This window comes from Erithacus rubecula (genome assembly GCF_903797595.1).
Source record: "Erithacus rubecula genome assembly, chromosome: 6".
NCBI classification, from domain to species: domain Eukaryota; kingdom Metazoa; phylum Chordata; class Aves; order Passeriformes; family Muscicapidae; genus Erithacus; species Erithacus rubecula.
The window spans coordinates 468357-488638 of NC_136688.1; the positions used below are offsets into that span (position 1 = coordinate 468357).

The 20282-nt window shown below is 39.2% G+C and overlaps 1 protein-coding gene across 3 annotated transcripts in view; it reads left to right on the plus strand.

Moving 5' to 3' along the window:
* The window catches only part of SLC1A2 (solute carrier family 1 member 2), a 77458-nt gene extending 69855 nt beyond the window's left edge, over nt 1-7603 (plus strand). For 2 of the 3 annotated variants that reach the window (XM_079308383.1, XM_079308384.1), the window contains exons 10-11: nt 2984-3215; nt 6686-7603. In XM_079308383.1, the coding sequence (XP_079164509.1) occupies nt 2984-3215; nt 6686-6760 (307 nt within the window). In that variant the 3' untranslated portion in view covers nt 6761-7603. Of the gene's footprint in view, nt 1-2983; nt 5763-6685 lie in introns of all 3 variants that reach the window. The other variant, XR_013774583.1, reaches the window with a different exon arrangement.
* The last annotated feature ends 12679 nt before the right edge of the window (nt 7604-20282 follow it).

Genomic DNA, 20282 nt, shown 5'->3' on the forward strand with positions numbered 1-20282 from the left:
TAAGGTTTCAAAAAATATTCTGCTCTATGAGTTTTTCATTAGTTTTGATAAAAGCAAATATCAGAACATCAGTGGACTTTACAGTACTACCACCATCTGAAATTGTGATCTTACCAAACCCAGTTTTGCATTATTTGGTCATTGTGTGACACAAAGATCACTTTATATCAAATCCTTAAACTTGACACTCTCTCCTTCAAACTGGAGCTGAAAGATTGCCATACCAATTTTTTCTCAAGCCTCCAGTTGTTCAGTCTTTCTACCTCCCATGCACACATACCTAGTGTAAGGTCTTTCAACCAGGCAAGTTTCCCAGGATTTCACAGCTCTTACAGGCTCTGTTACAGTTTAAAACCAAGCACAACACAGCAGTGGCATTTAATAGGACAGCAATTATATGCAAACAGATGGAAGAAAATGAGCTTATTTTGCTTGAGCCACAAACTGGGTACTCTCCAGATGTGAGCTGACAAGCTTAGCAAATATCAGTGGTACCAGATTAGTGGCATTTTGCAGCAAAGAGAGAGGAATTAGGGAAAATGAGCTTGGGCAGCTGATCCGGTACTTAAACCTTCATTCAGTAACTCAGAAAAAGATTGCTTCAGTTCTGACTCTGGCTCTGAATATTCTGACTCTGATCTAAGCCTTAACTTAGGTCTAGATTCAGAATATTGAGACCCCATTGAAGTCTGAATGTTATGAACAGGGTCTAGACTGCAACATTCCTATATTTGTTTTGTTTACATCATCCCACTTGTCTGAAATTAATCGGTTGGTTGGTTTTAACAAAAGAGTAAGTACAATTGTCTTTGTTCTTCATAGGGTGTTCTTTGCCCCAAAAGAGGTCAGTGGCACTGTGCTGCTGATTCCTCACAGCTGAGACTTTGCTGTTTTTGTTGTAAGGCACCTCCCATTTTCCTTCAGATGGCACAGTGTAACAAATTGTGCATCAGTGTGCAGTTTGCATTGCTGAATCCCTCAGCCAGTGCTACGTGTGCATGAGCTGGAGCATCTCCTCAAATGACCCTTTCAGAATTTGAATTCTACCTCAATTGTGTTTATGTATTCTCTCCACCTTTTTTTTTTGGCATCCTATACTATCCCTCTGTCATCTGACATCAGTGAATCCTTTCAAAATTTAATACCACTCATGCAAAAAAAAAAGTAGGTGTTCTTTTTGTAGAGTTGTATTGCCAGGTTCAGAGTATTTAATGGTCTTAATTAAAAATCACAACAGAAAGTCTTATTTTCCTATTCTACCACTCTGACCAAGTTTAAAATTGTCTTCACAGGCATTGAATGAGAACTGTATAAAGCATTTAATTTGTATGAAGCAAAACTGGTAGAATGTTTTCCTCCTAAAGGTTGTTGATTTATTTCTAGGGGGAATTACTGTAGAGGTTTTTTCCCTTCTGGGTATTCTTTTGAAGCCAATTAAAAAAAAAAAATTAACTGCTTCAGCAAAATATTACACCACAAAGTCTGTAAATATGTAAGCATGATAATGTTGAGAGGGAAAGGATAAACTTGAATGGGACTATAATTCCACAGTTGAGAAAGGCAGATTTACTGATGTGTAGAGCAAAGATGTTAAAATGGGCTCAAAAGTTTATATGGTCATGAATAAGCATGAATAATGAATGTTTATCAGTTGAGATTTTATTTATTTAGATGTTTTCTTCTCGGTCTTCTACAGAAAAAGGAGATGTTGCACAAATCTAGTACTAGAAATACTAGAAAGGTTGTTTTGAAATTAATCACTGTCTTGGGAAATGAGGTCTTACATGCTAGCTTTTGTCACTTGGCAAATGTCCACACTGTTCAACCTGGCCATTTTGTGTAAATGAATCTTCATGAATATACTTCTGAGAATTAATCAGTGTAATCACTTCTCTGACCTATTTGGCAGAGCTAGAGTCAGATGCCTTCAGTTGGTTTAATTTGCAGCCCTCTTGGTCAGAAGGTTTTTAGGAGTTTTATGTTTAGTGCAGATATGAAGAGGCAAATGAGATTTAAATGATTTTAACATGTGTGCTGTAGCAGGAAAGATATCATGAGCCAGCTCCTATTTTTGCAGAATTTTGGTCAGGTTTGGGGCAGAATTCTGAAATCAGGGAAAATCTGCAACTGTGACTTCACTGTTGACAGATGGAGCCACACTAAAGACAAGACAGGAGGAAGGTGGCATGTCTGTTCAATGGCATCCTGTCTAGAAAGTGCCAACAAACATATTTCTTTGTAATGAAGCATGTTAGCCTTGGTTGGCACCCTTCTACACCAAGGGGCACTCGTTAGGGAAATGCTGTCACAGGCTCATAATTTTGTAGGCCATGACCTATATTTGGATTGCTCATATGCCAAGCTCTGGCACAGGTAGTGTGAGCGGGCATGCTGCCACACCAGCAGATGGCCATCTGTAAAGATGGTGCCAGGACAGGAGCTTCAATAGCCTAAGCATTATGGAGATATTTCAGGCATTTTTGTTCCTCATAATTTGCTCACTAAGAGTAAAGGGAGAGGGCTTTTGTTGATTCAGACTAGGAATGAGAACAGCTTATCAGAATCAAAATCCTTTTTTTTCTGGCTGCATTAAGTTCAGTGCTCTGATAAATGAATAATTAAATGATAATTAAATGAAGGGCAGGGGGGTGGGCCTGGCACCCTGATATTGAAACCTCCAGCTCCAGAAGCAGGCACTGGGGGCTCTCAGTCAATCACAGCTCTGCAGTTTGGCTGTGATCTAGCATACAAACTCCATGAGAACAAGCAGCTGGGACATGGGAGTTTGAGCATCATCCCTGTTTGAGCAAGTTCCTTGGGAAAGCAAACTTCTCCCATTTCCCTTGAAAGCTCCCATCTCTGTGTTGAAAAGATACCTTAAGCTTCCTGAAACAAATGCAGTAACTGTACCATAAACAGGGCTGCCATGCCCTATTTTTTTCCTCTCATGCCATTCAGCCTCTGCCTTTTCCTTCTTTTGTAGGGACCGGATGAGAACGTCAGTCAATGTAGTGGGGGACTCTTTTGGTGCTGGCATTGTCTACCACCTTTCCAAGGCAGAACTTGACACCATTGATTCCCACCATAAAGCGCACGAAGACATTGAAATGACCAAGACTCAGTCAATGTATGACGACATGAAAAACCATAGGGAAAACAACTCAAACCAATGTGTTTTTGCAGCTCACAACTCAGTCATGGTAGATGAGTGCAAGGTACCTTTCACATTTATGGATATTGAGACATGTATATAGCACTGCATGCTTTATTTTACCTTATTTTTTAACCTGCATGTATTTTTCAAATCGTTCTGCAAATAACAATGTGACAACAAGGTCCATGAACCCCAGACATTTTGAATGTGTTTGAGCAGTTCAAAAGATGGTTTTTTGCACTCTTCTTAAAACTTGTCATTTGATGGGAAAAAATCATGTACTTTGTTTACATATCAAAAGGCAAGATGCAGCGTATTATGGAATATGCCAAGACGCAGAGAATATGGCATCACCTTCTATGGACATTTACTTAATTTTCTGTGGCAACAGAGAACTTAATTGCCAACCCAAATGAAGGATGGCTGCAATTCAGCTGCAGGTGTTGTCACTTGCTGACTGCCTTCATGATATGCTGTTCAGAGGTCGACATGTGGAATGCGCTTTAGCATGAGAATGCTCCTGCACTCACAGCATGCTTCTGCTTCTCTTCTGCCAGCCTTCCTTCCCAAGACACTAAGGCACAAACACTCTCTTCCCTCTGTAACCCTTGCTGTAACTAACATGCAATATTAACACTAATCATGGCATCTTGATCAGAGTGAAGTGGGCTTGAGCATCCCTGCCAGCTGAATGCCAAGACAGTTCGGGAGGTTAGTGGTTAAAAGTTCACTGAGAACCCACCACTGGGATGGGGATGGGCAGCTTAAAATCCAGAGAGAGCTTTTGAAAAGGAGGAGAAAAGAAAGTGAAGCAAGGTGGAACTTCTAATTTCATAGTCTTTTTTTCCCTGCATTTTATTAATGCTCCAGTCTGATGCTGGAGTTTGAGACAGTGGGTTTGCCAATCAGCCTGTCTTAGCCATTTATCCAAACAGATTGTCTTGTATCTTCCAGCTGCCACAGCTGAGCCAGTATCTAGCTGCAAATGACTGCACTAAGTCCATTAGAATTTATATTGGAAATATGATCCTATAGTGTCATTTTCACTTGTCTTTACCCTGGTTGGAAATGTTCTTTAGAATTATTTTTTTTTCTAATTCTTGCTTCTTGAGAATGCAGGCCTGCAGGCCAAATCTGAATTTTCATGGGAAAAAGTAATACAGAATTCAGGAAAAAAATCCCAACCAAACAGCATTCATCTTATCTTCAATTTTCCCTAAATTTTCCAAGGCTTCCATGAAGTGATTTTTTTTTTTAAAATCATACTTTTTTTTTTTTTTCTGACAAGGTTCTTCTCTTTCTATTTAGACCCATTCTTTTTCCATTTGAAAAATTAAAAAAAAAATCTGAAATGGAAGGAGAACACACACTTACATAAACTTAAAAATTGTCATTAATTTATATTTTGCAAGAAAGACAAGGACACAAGAGATTAAATTTGAAGAAAAAAAGAAACACTCTAGAAAGAAAGAGCGCATGTGCACACACACTTTTTTGGATAACTTACTTGGAATTCTTTTAAAACTGTTTTCAAGTGAAATAGCCAATGCTGGGTTTGAGATGATGTTTATGGAACTGAATACTGATAATTTGATCTGCTCTCAGTTTCTCAGATTTGCAGAGAGCTCTAAGTCAAGTTAAAAAGTAGTAGCCTGGGGATGCAATCAATACTTGCTGCACTTTCTTTTCTCCTTCAGTTTCTCATATCATTTCCCTCAGCTGAGGCAATAGCTTGCCTCAAAACCATGGATTCATGGTGCTGTATGTCATCCTAAGCACACCCTTGAATTCAAGTTTGGGGCCAGTGATTTATGAGCTAGCAATGTTTGTTCTTTTTAATTGTTTTAAGTTTGCTCTGCTTACAGTCTCAGTTTGCATTTTTAAGCTCATGAAAAGAGCCAGGCTTTACTGGATTGAGCACAAGACTGACTTTGAGCAGGTCACTCCTCCTGTCTGTCTGCAAGCTGCCAAAAGGATGTGGTGTTGTGACCTCACTGATGAGCTATGAATATATGCTGGCACTTGCAAAGCATTTGGATCATGTTGAAGGGGTCTGCAACTCCCAAGTGTTAGACTTGCAAAGGCAGCAGAGAGTAGAATCTGGGGCTCTGAAACAGCCAGCTGTTAAATTTGAAAAGCCATCTCTTCATCCTGTCCAATGTGCTGGTGGGTTGAAAAGCTTACTGCAACTCTGGTCAGGATATGGAAAAGCTAATCTTCTAGCATGCCCTTTCTATTTACTTTCTGTAATATATTCCATGTATAACACTAGTAGTTTATAATTTTGCATGGTCAATGTACATAATTAATAAGTAGTTTACCTTTGTATGGGGTTAGAGTGGTTGTTATTGCATGATATTTTTGTATTTTTTTATCATATTTCACATGACTCTGTGTGATTTTCATTTCTGAATAAGCTGTTCATTCCTGTATTTGCATGTTTTCCCCTTCTGATTATCTAAGAAAAAGCTTGACTTTGTTTCAAAAATCAGTGCATTTTGTCATATTTCCATGTCCCAATGCTTCCATGCATCCTGTTTATCCAGCATGGGGAATTTCAGCTCTGTCTTTAAGTTTTCATTTGAAGCTGAAGATGTTAACTTACAAGGTAAGTCAGGAAAAAGTAAGCCATCCATTTAGAATTAAATGAAAGATTTTCTCACATTATCAAGATCTACATCCCTTTTGTAAAGTTAAATTGACATTTTACCTTTTTGGGTTTTTTAAGTCATTTGGCTGGAGATATCTTTCTTGAAACACAGGTTCATTTCATTTCTACTGATCTCTGGAATGGAACATACTGTCCAGTGTTCACTGTGAGTTGGAAGATCTCTATAGATCTTCTATCACACTTAAAACCTAAAAAATTCCAGCATGTGTCTTTACAGGAAAGAGTGAGGATTTGCTGTGCTTCATTTGAGACCATTTTGGCATTACTGTGAATTTTTAATTGGACTATAATCAAAATTTTTTACTACTTTGTTATAGTGGTACAATGGACAATACTTTCACATATCTTTTCTTCCATTTCTTTAAAGGTGGTGTAATTGTAGGTGAGTTTGTATGGATACACATCTATGTTTATTCTGGCCTTGCATATTTTTTATCTTGTTGCATCAGGTATGCAACTTTGCTAAAAATTCCACTGAAAAAAATTACAATGTCCTACATTAAAAAAAAAAAAAAACCAAAAAACCCCCTCTGTTTTTTAAATAACCCAGGAAAATCTACAAGAGATAAAAAAGGGATAGAATCTGGCATATTTATTTAAAAAATATAAAACCTGCAGTGAAGGTTAAGAAAATGGGGAACATTTTTCTACTACTGATGTTTTATAGTCATTATAATAAATGAACAGGAATTTCACTATTTGGGAGTGTGGTGAATTCTGAATAAATGCATTTTACTTATATAATAAGTGACAGTGTATATAATTCCTGTAAATATCATAATCTTCCATATAAAACTCACTACTTTTCTTGTCAAAGTGCCTTGGCCTTTAAGTCGCTTGTTGATGATAATTACTTGCAGGTAACACTGGCAACCAATGGCAAATCTGCAGACTTCAATGTTGTTGAAGAAGAGCCTTGGAAACGGGAAAACTAAGTGAAGAGATTCTTAGCTGTATCCTTAATAAGTCCTGAAGCTATCTTGTGGCAGAAGATACCATGATTAAAGAAGATTTCTCTCTTTTTTTTTTTTTCTTTTTTTTTTTTTCCCTATTTAACATCTACAGTTTCTGCTTAATTTTGTAACTGAAACTTAGCAAAGATCTCATCAAGTCACTGTAGTGTCTTTGCCAAGCAATGATCCATAGCCATCTGTCTCCCTTGTGTTACTGTTTGGATGATGCACCTGGAGAATCCTCCATGCAGTGCAATGTGCTCTCACCCACTTCCCCTTTCATTCAAGACACAGAGAATGTAAATGCTGCAAAATGGGAAGATCAAAGTGCCAGTACAGTTCACTACAGGGACTCAGGGTCACAGATACAAGAGAAACACAACACCACGTAAGCCTTCAAGTGTTTTGGTGACTCTTGTGGCACACCCGATCTGTTTATCACTGTATGGCTAAAATACCTTTTGAAAACATCCATAAAGATTTCTATTTGTTTTGATAATAACAAGCACTGTACTTTTGTGCCTAGTTGTACTTTAAACTGAGCTTAGATCTGGGGGCAGGATTAACGCATACAAGTCAATAAATGATCCCAGGCATTTTGTTAGATCAGCACAACTAAAACTTAGTATGGAGAGAAGACCTCAGATTTGTATGTGTGTTTTTATCAGATGTCCCAGGGCAGGTGCAGCCTTTATTTCATGCTGGGGCTGTGCTTTGTGACCACAGTGCACCATACAATACAAGGCACTATAATTTCAGAGGTGGTAGTTCCTTCACTAAATCTATGGCTGGTGTGCAAAATACAGAAAACCATGGACTCAGTTGTGCCATTTTTGATCAAAGTAGGTGGTACCTTACTATTCACCCTGCTCCACTGATGTCAGAGGGGTTTCTCACATGGATGGGATACTGAAGTAAGGTACCACTAAGGTTGATTATGGATGTCATGATTGGGTACTTGATAATGAGCTGCAAACAAGTTCTGAATACATTTCTCTCACAGAATTTTTAAATGTGATCATCAGTAGCATTTGCTCTGAAGTGAAAGCCATCTTTCAAGTATGTCATGTTTTAGAGAGTGGCTAAATTCTGAATTCATTGCTAAACCAAATTCCATATAAGGTTAAAAGAATTTGTCCAGGGTTAGGACTGAATGGAAATGAAACCAGAATTTCAGGATTTAGACCAGTATGTTGAATTTACATTTTGTCTCTTTTGCAGAGTAATAACTCCCTAATGTCAGAGAAATGTTTCTCTGAGCACATAGCATCTGAACTGATGAGACAGTGTTTGATAAGCATACTATATCTGACTCAACCTGTCAGAAGAAATTGCAATGGGAATAAACACCTTGTGAAATTTTTTTAAAGGTGCTTGTTAATACTTAGCAATTTTAAGACACTGGTGAATACCATTATGCTGTTAGCAAAGTTCCATAGCAAAGCTGAGCCACGTGGCCTTGGAAGGTTCTACTCACAGAACAAGCTTTGTGCAATTTTGGGGGAACTCTCAGAAGTTTTGAGAATGATTCAGAATATGAGCATATGCTGAATTTAAAAATGGCAAGAAACAGAGTTCAAACATTTATGGGAATAGGCCATTCAGTGTCTGTGCTCAGACCTGTCATGGGTTTAAAGGGGAGTAATATATTTAACTGTAGAGTGCTATTTGGCTCTGTAGAGGCTATTAAAGTAAAAATATAATCTGCTTTTGTTGATCTGCACTCATATAAGTATCTCTGAAACTGCACACGGACCTTAGCCAGCCAAGGCTACTTGCATGATTAATGATGTGCAAGATCAAGTCCATTGTCAGAGTATCCTTCATTTAAGCATTTATCATGGAATATTTTTCTTACCACTGTAATTTTGTCATCACTTGAATGCCATGGCCAAGCAAATCCTAAGTAAAATGGCCTAATTTAACCAATATTAAACCACTGTGAATTCTGTAAGCCTCTAACATGTATTAGAGGGGGAAGCCTTTCCCAGAGGCCTCCTGAAGGATCTTGAGGATTTTTTTTTTTTTTCTTTTTGGTGAAGGATGGAATTGTAGGTTATTCAGAGAAGTGGCAGGCAGGTTGTGTTCTCTTTTCTTCAGTCATTGCTATTAGCATATCCAGAGTTAACCTCTGTCTAGCTGTTGCTTCCCAAGTAGCATTCACTGGATTATGTGCCAGCAATGTGCCTGGGATGGTGTGGAGGTATTGTAAAATGTTCCCTGCACTGAGGTGCTGGCTCTCATCAAGTGACATTTGCTGCCACTCCAGTGGTAGTTATACCCAAGAATAACACACAGCATTTTTATCCAGCATTTTTGGGCTGTTTCATGGCACAGCTCACCCATTAGTAGATGAATTTTCGTCCTCTTCACCACAGCAGTCTCTTAGGAGCTGCCACACTGATTGCTTGCTTTGAAAGTAGCTTTAGAAAACTGGTCCATATACTTTTAGCTGTCATTTGAAACTGTTTAGCAGTTGGAAGCAAACAGGAATGTCAGCAACATGTGACTAGGCAGCTCCACAAAATTACATATTGAGAAACACTTAGAATATGCTTACAGTTATCCACTTGGGATGTAATGTCCTTTGAAGAGTGCTTCTTTGGATGGAGACTAGAGAAGGAAGGAATGCAGTGCTAGAGAAACCCCACCCACAAATGGGAGAATAAATTTGGATCTTTTGATAGGATTAGAATAGCAGACTGTGATTTTAAAGTGGTAATTCTGTAGGTACAGTAACTCAGGGATTTCTCAAAATATAGTTATGATGGTATTTCTCTACTTGCATGTGGATGTGGGAGAAGGAGAAATGTTGGGTTTTGTATATTCTTCTGCTTGTAGCCTGACAGAATATTTAATATAGTGTTACTCCAGTGCAGCACTGTATTAAATCATCAAAAAACTTTCCATTTCTGTGGGAAAATGTAACTCACTCTTGGCTTTCATTTCTCTATTTGCTCATTCCATGAGTCTGGGTTGCTACTTAACTAAATAAACAGAAAATAACCCAGGGACTGTCCACTTCAGCTAATCCAAGGTTCACGTTTCAGCAGGCAGTTCTGGTTACTGGCCAGCCTCCTTTTGCTTTCACTGGGAGTCTCAATGCATTAATTTGCAGCTGGCAATTTATATATTTTTTAATTTGCTCACAGTGCTGGGGTGGTAAAGTTAAAGAAAAAGCTCAGTGAAAAGTCATTTGGTTTCTGTGTAATTCATATTAACATTGTTTTCTGCATTTGCTGCTCTGTCAGTTCCCCCCATCTTTGTCTGTGATATCCTCTGGCCTTTGGATTGCTGTCAGCACACTGGCACATGGAAAAGTCTAGACCAGGCAAAGATTCAGTTCATTGCATATTAAATGACATACATGCTTATGCATTTGCTGGTGATGCTGTGTCAGCATTCTCATAGTATCTGCTCACTGAAAGTAAAGCACTCTGTGCATTAGAACTGCAGGGGAGGTGGAGCACTTTGCCACTTAAATTGTTTCTTCATTATTTCTGCACCAGCCTTTTAAGAAATGTGTGTGGGTCTTACACACAAAGATTCTTCAAACAGGTAGGGCACAAGCCAGCTGGTCCCTATTACAAGATGTGCTCTTTCCATTTGAGTTGGTGAGAAACTCAGTAGGTCTTTGAAAAACTTTGCTGTAGTGAAAACTGTGCCTGCAATGCTCTGGGAAGCCCCACTGAAATCTGTAGGAGTCAAAATGTTCCAGGAAAAATCAAGTCCTTTCCTGTCTCTCTTAAGTTATGAGACATTTCACAATCCCATCCTAGGGAATAGTCTTTGTCTGCTATTTATAATGAAGTTGATTCTCACATCCAAAAGATTTCTGCCAAGATACTTCTTTTATTTTGTTTCAGTGCTACAAGTCCAGCGCTGAATTTAAACTCAACACAAAAATAAGGATCACTCTCATCACAGATTTTTCCCATGTTTTCTCTGAGATATAGCTGATCTCCATTTCTTTCTTACAGCTCATGAAATTCTAGACTTTATGCCACTTTTAAAAGTAGGAGTAATATAGATTTCTGATTTGTTTTCCATCACTCCCAGGGTCACTAGATTTTAATCATCCAGAAGAGTGGACTGTTAATCTGAGAAGCTGAAGCATCAGCATGTGAATAAATTTATTCTGGTGACTTGCCTGGATTTTCTTTGCTTCCTTGCCTTTACTTGTGTTATTGCAGCCTTGTTGTAGCAACACAGCAGCAGTTGCACAAATCCCCATAACTATAGGCAATATTAAACCTCCCCTCTAGCATTCACTTCTCTTTTTATCTTTAAAAAGGCTCTGAGCTTTAGTACAGGGCTCAGAAGAATCCTTTGGTGGAGATGTAAAGGTATAACTGATTCTCATCCCTTTAATTTCCATTCAGCTCTTTTTATTGCTGCATTTGAATTAATTTACAGAAGGATAAATAAGGGCACTTTATAAAAAATGTACTGTAATATTATTCTGCTATGAGCCTGAAGACTATCTTGATTTTATTGCTGTGACTTTTAAGGCCACAATTAAGATATTTTTCATATTAGCCATTATGATAGGTGTAAGTCCATTGGAACAGTTCACCTCAGCTATAATTCACCATATAAGATTATGTAGAAGCTCCTGTTTCCAGCAGAAAGCATTCTTGGAATGATGAGTTATTTTCTTCTCTCTAATAATATTGGTGACTTTGAAGGGAAAAGATTTACCCCATTTCCTTTGTCTAAGGAATGATACAGAGTGTAGTTTCAAGTACTAAAAAGAACAAAGGATCTACAATAGTGAAATGATAAAGAAGGCAGTCAAGTTGTAGATTTTTTTGGAAGATGTTGTGTTCTTGTTCATGATTTTCCCAAAGCAATGTATTTAGTGCATATTCCTTCCAAAGTCACCAGTCTCTGTTCCCTTGGGCACCAAGGCTGTGTCTCCCTGCAGACAATGCACAGACCTGAGGCAGGACTCCTGGAGAAGCCCCAGCAGCAGTGCCTGGTGCAGACAGGATCTACAGTGAGTGCCTCCCTCAGATTTTCCTCCTGGTCATACTTCATGTTCAATGGAAATCTGCTGCTAGGAATGAGTCAAACTGCTGCTGATGCCCAGGTGCTGGTAATTCTTTTACTTCTCTTTTGAGTGGCCTCCTTGGCACAAGGTTCTGAGGAACTGTCCCTCACAGGTGCCCACCATCCCAGAGACATCTTCCCCTGTTTAGGGGAAACCCAGTGATTCCCCACTGATGGGTGGATACAAATCTAACAGATAAAGAGGTTGTGCAGCTGCAACTAGAAGTCTTACAAAAATACCAGGTTCCAGCCATTGGAAAAGCCTATAGCAGGTGACTGAGCCACTGAGTAGGTCTCTACTAGCCCAGGATGGAAATAACTAACCCAAATGCAAGATTTGGGGAGACAAGACTTGTGAGGTGTCTCACTTTACCCAGCCTTTGATCCCTTTCACTTCTAACTCCTTCCTGCTGCAGAGGAGCAGGATCAATGCTGATCAGTGCTAGAGCTTCCAGTCCTTCTAGTCTTCTACTCAACATTCAGGAGTCCTGCTACTGTTTTTGATGATGCTCTGTGGCACACACCATTGCACGAAGGGAAGCTGTGTAGGCAGCATCACACAACCTGGATTGTCTCGTGCCTGTATATTGCTTTGTACATAAGTAGTGTAGTCTGCTGGAATTTTTGTATCATTCTTTTCCATTCCTTTTTCTACAGTTTTTCAAAGACTGTAAGCAAACTGTGCTTGCATATTGATTTTGCAGTCAGTAATGTAGATTATAGCATTTCCATTTTGGTGTTTTGTATGGACTTGTGAGTTCTTGTGTAGTACAGGTTGTCCTTCCTACTTAAAGACAATGGCATACACTTCCATCTGCTATATCCTGCCCCTTTCTTAAATATATCATATTTCCTGTGATCTGGTATGAACTTGTGCTTGTAGAATGCATCAGAAAAAGCTGAATATGTATTTATAGTGTTAAATATTGTGTGCTCAACACTGATTTAGTGAAGAATAATACAGGTTTTAGGGATTTGTACTTGTTCTCTGGAAACTACAGTGTAGACTGAATTAAATTACCTAGTATCTGTGATTTACAGACACACAAATATTTTCTTAGAATGTTTTCTATGGGATCATATTATGTAGGGAAATACTCCTTTAAAGGTGATCTATACCTTAGAACAAAACCAGTTTTCTTATGACATTTAGGATCAATGAAATATTTTTGTGTTATGTTTGGTGATGAATTATAGACAAAGCACAAAATGCAAGAAGCAAATAGGAATTTCACTATGTCCTTAAATGCTGCAGTTCATCATGGAACAATACTATAATAATCTGAGCAATCTTCTAGATTGACTGTCTTGGGCAATCGTCCCTCACTTTTATAATTTTTCCTGATGTTACCTTTGCCAAATCCTGCAGTTCTTCCTTAGGACCTGTTAATGTATAACTGACTGGCTCAGAATGCAGTTTATAGAAAATAGATCTGGGTAGGCAAGAAATACGTTGTCAGGTACCCCATCCATCTTGCTACAATACAGTGTGTGTGAGTTCAGCCTGTGGAAAAAGTTCAGGATTTTGCCACCTAATTTTGCCTTCTTGAAAAATGACCAACAGAACCACCATGGGACCAATGTAATTGGGTAGCATCCACACAAATACCTCCTGTTTTCTTAAGTATTTTTAAGAGAAAAATCACTCTATTTTTCAACCCAAATGACAGTTACTTCTTTTTTTGGTAATTTCTTCCCATTAGGCAAATACCTGTTGGCATTAAGGCCGTGGCTATAATAATTTCAACTTAATTAATAAAGAACTGTTTTTAGAGAAATAAAAATAAAATAATATAAATATCCATAACAACTATATAACAAACAAAAAAGTCTTCTATGGCCTACTAACTCTTTGACTGTAATTCAAAACAAAGAAAACATGGAGTAGGAAGGACTGCTGTCCCAGGGTGATACTGATACTGGGTATCTCTTCAGCTATTCAGAAATTCGTGGGGCCATGTTATTCTGCTGAGGTTTTGGAGCCTAAGTTTCTAGTAGATATATATGTAGGAAGTGTGTTGATATACCCTTGTATTTTGATCTATATTGTATTTTAAATCAGATGTAACAGGTATTAACTTAATAGGAATCACAGGTAGAATAGTGCCGAGTTACTAATAGCTGTAAAACCTTATTGATACCAGTTTTGACATTTTGTTGAAGCATGATGTCCAGTGCCTCTCTGCACTTAGTGTAGATAATGTAGCTATCAACATGTAATTTCAGTGAAATGGTGTATACAGTATGTGTAGCTGTGTTTTAAATTAATTTAATTGGTTTCTGTGTGTTGAGCCATAGTAGAAAATTAGACTGTGTTTTAAAATTTTGTTCTGTTTTTCATTTGTATCTGGATTTGTTCCTTTTGACCATTCAATTAATTAGGTTCCATAGCTTAGTCACTACTTTATCTGTCTCTTATGGAGTACTCAGTTTTAATAACATTCAGAATCATGTATGCAAACAGCTCATTGTAAATATTTTAGTTTTAGTTTTCAGCTATCTAGCCAGTATGGTGTGTGTTAGAAGCTGCATGTGTGTAGTTCCCTGGCGGTGAGTGAAAGTGATCCCAGCATAGATTTGCTGCCTGGTGAATGCACTTGTTGTGTCATAAAGAATTAATGTTCACTGGAATGCTAAGTTTCTGTTTTATTTTCTTCTTGTTTGCCTAAAATGTTTGGACTCTTTATCACCAGAAGCTTAGTAAGTCACCATTTAAATTGGCACAACGAATGAGGGGAAGTCCATCTAACTGCACTCCTGATGGGTGCCCGGGCTGCTTTTGGCTCTGTGCATCATTCAGCCCTTAGTCACATCGGGGCATCACAGGATCCCTCTGAGTCACTTCCAGTTTCTGCTTGCCCACAGATGCCAGGAAAGCAGTGCAGTCCCAGGGCTGTGCCTGGGCAGGCCTGCAGGCAGCAAGGGCTGCCAGCTCTCTCCAGAGTCCTGAGAAGTCTGATAGGAGCCTCTGCTTCATCCCCTTAGCAGGAGCAGTCTCTGAGAAAGATGAGCAACTCATGGGCACAGGGGCACTGCTTCTTCCATTGTTAAAAAGGGATACTAGCATTTATTGGAAAATAAATGCCAAGCTAAATGCTTCTAAAGCTACTGTGGTTGTTTGTACAGGCCTGTTATTTACAAAAGCATGTCTGATCATAAAAAAAAAAAGGCAGATCAACTACAAAGTCAGTGGAAAAAATCTTCTGAAATCAGAGCTATATTTCTATGAGAAAAGAGAAAATAGAACCATGCAGCAACAAGAAGCTGATTCATTCCTAAATACTTTGGACCTGGATCTTACAAGTATAATAATCCCCTCTAGGCAGAAAGAAATAAAAAGCAGGCCCCAAAGCACAGAAACTATCCTGCTTGGTGAGTCCATTACGATTCCTCAGGATGAACTGCACACTGGAGTACTCTGTGCTGCCTGCTCATCATCCCTTGCCCCTTCTTAAGGTGACCAGGCACGAACTGGAATGTTTTGAGATGTTCTATTGTAAAAAGGAATAAAAAGAAGAGGGATAAGGTTGGTCTTTACACTCAGAAAGTTCTGGAGATTTTGAAATGGCATACTGTACAGTATCTATAGCACAGTTTGTTTAGAAATTAATAAATGCAGATGATAAAATTTCTCCCAACCCTGGGCTCCGTTCTTGTATATTGTAGTTGGAATGCCTGATTCTATTTTTGTAGTTCAGATCCTTTCCTCTTTACAAGGATTGTTAGTAATTTGCTTTTAATGCTTTCTTACAGAGTGAACTGATTTCTGTAACTTTCATGTATAAAACAAACTAGACATTCTTTCTATACTGGAAATAGTCATTAATATAATATTCACTAAATGTTGTACCTCTTATGTACATATCATCAATAAATGTTGATTCATAATTTTCATGGCTTACATCTGTGAGTTTTAATCTCAACCTGGGCTCAGTATGGGAATGCTTTGTGTAGGAGTTTATATAAAGCAGTCTGAAGAGAAAGGCTGCCTGTTCTGAGAACTACATGCAGGGTAGAATATGGACCTGACTTTGACAGAGAGAAATCTCACCCCTCACTTTATCCTCCCCATATTCCAGGATGCTGGCTGCAGATGAGCTCATTTTCCACAAAAGCCAGGATTCACTAACTTCAGTTCTTGGCAGTGAAGCCTAGAGAAGTGAAAAGACGTTAGAAGAGTAGGAGGACACAAATCAATGGCTGCAGTTGCTTTAGAAACCTACTTCCCTCCCCTAGCTGCTAAAAAATAAGTCTTTTATTCATAGCCTTTCTAAAAAAAAAACCCCAAAATAAATAAACAAAGCCTGTAGCGGAACTTCTGGAGTTCTTTATAAAGAAATCAACAGTATTTAGCACATAAATTAAGAGATCTCATGGAGTGAGCCGTGGCCCAGTGGGGTGGCAGTGCCAAGAGTGGGAGAAAGCTCGGTGAGGATGGTGCTGGGAGCAGCAGGCGCTGCGGAAACAGAGCGCGATAAAGGCACAGCCAGACTCGCTGGGAGCACTCACAGTGGCACAGCCACGGCCTTATTTCTTCTCAATCATCCACTTGAGAAACTTCCAAAGAAATCCAGGCATGGCAGGAAGTGGCTTTGGCAGTGCCTCAGCTGGCAGCCTGCCCTCTGAGTCAGTAACGAACTAAGCCCTGATGTGGTGCTAGGAGGATCTTTGGGCAAAAAGTAAATCTGATTTACTGAAAAAGTAAATCTATCTGCTGGCATTTTGATACCAGAGCAAAAATGTCCTGATCTGGCCTCATCAACAAGTGGTGTTAATAAATGCATTCTGATAATATAAAATTCCTCGCTGAAGCTTTTCCAGGGTGCCCATCTCTGTTCAAATTCCTTCCATAGAAGGAATCTGTCTGTTCTTCTGTTACACATCAGAATAAAAGTTTAAAATTAAAGGCTCTGCACCAACCTGTGCGCGTTGCTTTTTTCAAAGCAATGTTTCTGCAAAATGACCTAAAATAACCAACCCATGCAGGAGTCAGTACTGCAATTATATGAAGCTGACCTTTCTGAAAATACACACCCCAAAGGCTGATTCTCTAAGCCCTTGCAAGCCCCTCATAACCCTTTTCTCCCTGTCCATAGCCTTAGAGAAAATGATTATTTCAGGAGTGTGTTTGTGTCTGGAGTATGTCCCCCTGTACAGGAAAGATATAAAAGCCAGTGAGTTATGAATCATGGACCCATATTAAGAGATATTTCTGTATGTCCTCTCAGGCATGAAAGAACAGTTGAGATAATGGTTTGGGGTTGTTAGGTCGGAAACAGTCTTCCCCTTTGTATTAGCCAGGACGTGTGAACAGGACAAGGTTATGAAAGAAACAGGTGGCCCCAACGTACAGCACTTTAGGAGGAAAACAGCACTGAAAATTACACTCAGTTGGGCTGGAAGGAGCTATTTGCAGCAAGCACTTGCATTGCAATAATGCAGAAATACCCCAGCAGGGCTTGGTGCCATTTTGCTTCCAAAGCTGTGCAGAGCCCTGTGCAGGCACCCAAAGCTGGGGCAGCTCCCCAGGCTGGGCAGGTGAGAGCTGCTGCCTCACTTTGCAGCGTGCACTGAAGGCGGGAAGGAAAACAGATTGCATGCAAGATAAGTCTTGTGGTCGTGGTGGTTCAGGCAGGCAGGTTCTGTGCTGATAAACAAGATGTGTCTGTGCAGTCAGATAAATGACAAAACTGACTGCTGCCCCCCAGAACTGCAGGAACAAGGTCTGGAGGAGCAAGGCTTCACACTCTTGGTAGGGCTTCTGAAGTACAGGGATGAGCATTTAGAAAAGCAACACAGGGTCTGTTTTACACAGACTTGTGCCCTTCATCCTCACTCCTGACTGAACTAAAAATTTTTTGCTTTTCATGTAGCTATTTGTAAAACAGATCTCTCTCCCATTTGGCTCTTTTCTTACCGGGTTGCCTGAAGATGGATCACTCACCTGTGATCCCTGGACACCACTTGAGAAGTCCTGCTGTGCACATGTGCAAGGGAGAAAAGGCAGCTGACTCCCAATGCACTGAAGGGACAAGAAGAGGAACCAAGCTAGGAAATGCACTTAAAATTAATCCACTATTTCACCCAGGTTACTGGTGTTATCTAAATTGACTGGATCATTTCAGCTTTGTTTCTGAACCAGGCTTCTCCTATTTTCTACCAGCCCATAAATAATAGGCAGTCTTTATATCTGCTCTCTTCATGGGTGAGAAGTCAACCTTTTTGAACAAAGGGTAAGTTTGTTTTTAAGTCACTGGCTGAACAAACAAGCATCCCTACCTTGAGTTCATTTCAGACTTTTACTTGATTAATGAAAGAAAGATTAACTAGAAAATGAACCAAAAAAGAACTGCAGGGAAATACCCAAGAGCTAGTGAATCTGAAGACCTACTGCTGAAAAACAAAACATGCTGAACAGAGGGGATGGCTGTGAAACAGGAAGACAAACACCATGTGCTTGCACACTAGGTTACAGACAGACAGACAGGCAATGCTTGAACCAGCCAAAGCAGAGAATAATTTGTAGATCTGAAAGTAAAAGGAGCCCAGCATTTGCTCTGAGTTTTGTATCACTGATGGCTGTAGTGAACAGCGTGTGCAGGAACTCTTCTCTCCTGTGGTGTGCTGTTATCAAGTGAGATGACTGTCTGCAGAAAACTTGTCCCTGAGCTAGCTCCAGTAAGGTGCTGATTGCAATCTCTAGCAGCAGCCCTAAACAGGATGCTTGCTGTAAAAAAAGTACTTTGATAAAATACACATAAAAATACAAATATAAACTCAGACTTAAATTCCTATCATGGGGCAGAACAGTTTATTATTGTTTCTTGCAAGAAAAATGGAAGTGTGGAGTCTCAATTCATGCAAAGGAAAATGTGATCACTGAAAATGATTTAAGGGGTGTTTTTTAGATTTACCCAGGGAAGAAAATCCTTCTGTCCTGCCAGAAGCTGGATGATATATACCAATGACTACTAGTAAATTTAGAACTAAAGCTGAAACTATGCTGTACCAAAGCCATTTGGTACCAAATGGTACCAAACAATTTTTATACACTTTCACATGAGATTGGCAATGTGGGTGTTAAAACTGGCTCCATCCTACCACTACTGCCCAAGGCAAGGCTTTTGGATGACAGGTACAAAATTTAGAGCCTCCAGAGAAGTGGAAAATGCCTTATTGCATCCTCCTTTGCCCTGGGATACTCTGAGAGTTACAAGGACTTCAGGACAAACTCAGCAGACCTAAAAGTTTCTGGATATACAGCCTCCAGTGCTTATGAACCATATGCTGGTTTACCTACTACTCCTAATCTCAGCTGTGCCTCAGCTTCAGCACCCACAGAAAGCTGCTGTTGACCTAAATTCTAAGTTAAGTGGGCGTTTGAGTGAGACTTTTCCTTAATTTTCTAAAAAATGCTGGAGGTTTTTCTGATAAATGCACTTAAATTTATGATGTTTCAGACATAAACAATCCTGTTTCAGAATTATTCAGAATTATTTGCACACCATTCTTTTTCCCCAGTGGGACCATAAATTACTTCTAAGAATTTCATTTTAGTACAAAGGGAAAGCTTTACTGTGTATCAGACATGAAGGTCTCCCCTCCACCCCCCCCCAAAAAATCCCCTCAAACAAACAAAAAAAAGGAAATTTGTACAACTCTATCTCCTATCTGGAATACTAAAACTACCTGAAACTATGTCTGTTTCTGAGGAAAAAAGTCATCTTTTTTGACAGTTTTTGTGGATTTGTTTTGAACCAAAAGATAATTTTAAAATTCTTTTTTAAAGAAAAAACTAAAGACAATCATATCAGTGTTCAATGCACTCTTTTGTGGCAGAGAATGTATAAAGATGGGTCTCATTCCCCAACTTTTTCATGCAAAACCCTTTTGCCTTTAGAGTAGGAATAAATAAATTCCTTTTAATAAAACTTTTTTGATTAAAAGTTCTGAGACTCCTTGAAGGTGTCACTCAGGCAAAACCTTACTATTGCTTTCAGGAACCATGCAGACAGAATTGAAAGAAGTCTGTGTTTAAAGCATATGAAAAGATGTCACTGCCCCTGCTTTATCTGCACTTTAACAATAATCAACTGTCTTGAGGTTAGGAGAGCTGCTTTGATGGTGGGTTCTCTTCTACAGTTTTGGCTTTTAAAAAACTCCTATGCAGCAGCTCATTTGACCAATGTGAAGATCTGTATCAGTCCTGCACCTTCAAAACAGGAAGATAAATTCACTTTGATCGATTTCTTGGATGAAAGTAATGCCCAAAAAGCAGCAAATACTCTACCTGAGAACCATTTATTGATAGAGAAAGGATATGGTTCTGACCAGAGTGGGATAGAAAAGAGACCAGAGAGAGAAAAAGGGGGATGGAGAGAGTAACTGCTTTTATCTGCTAGAGCTGCTGCCACAGCTCCATTTCCCAGCATTTTTTCTGGGCATCCTTAAC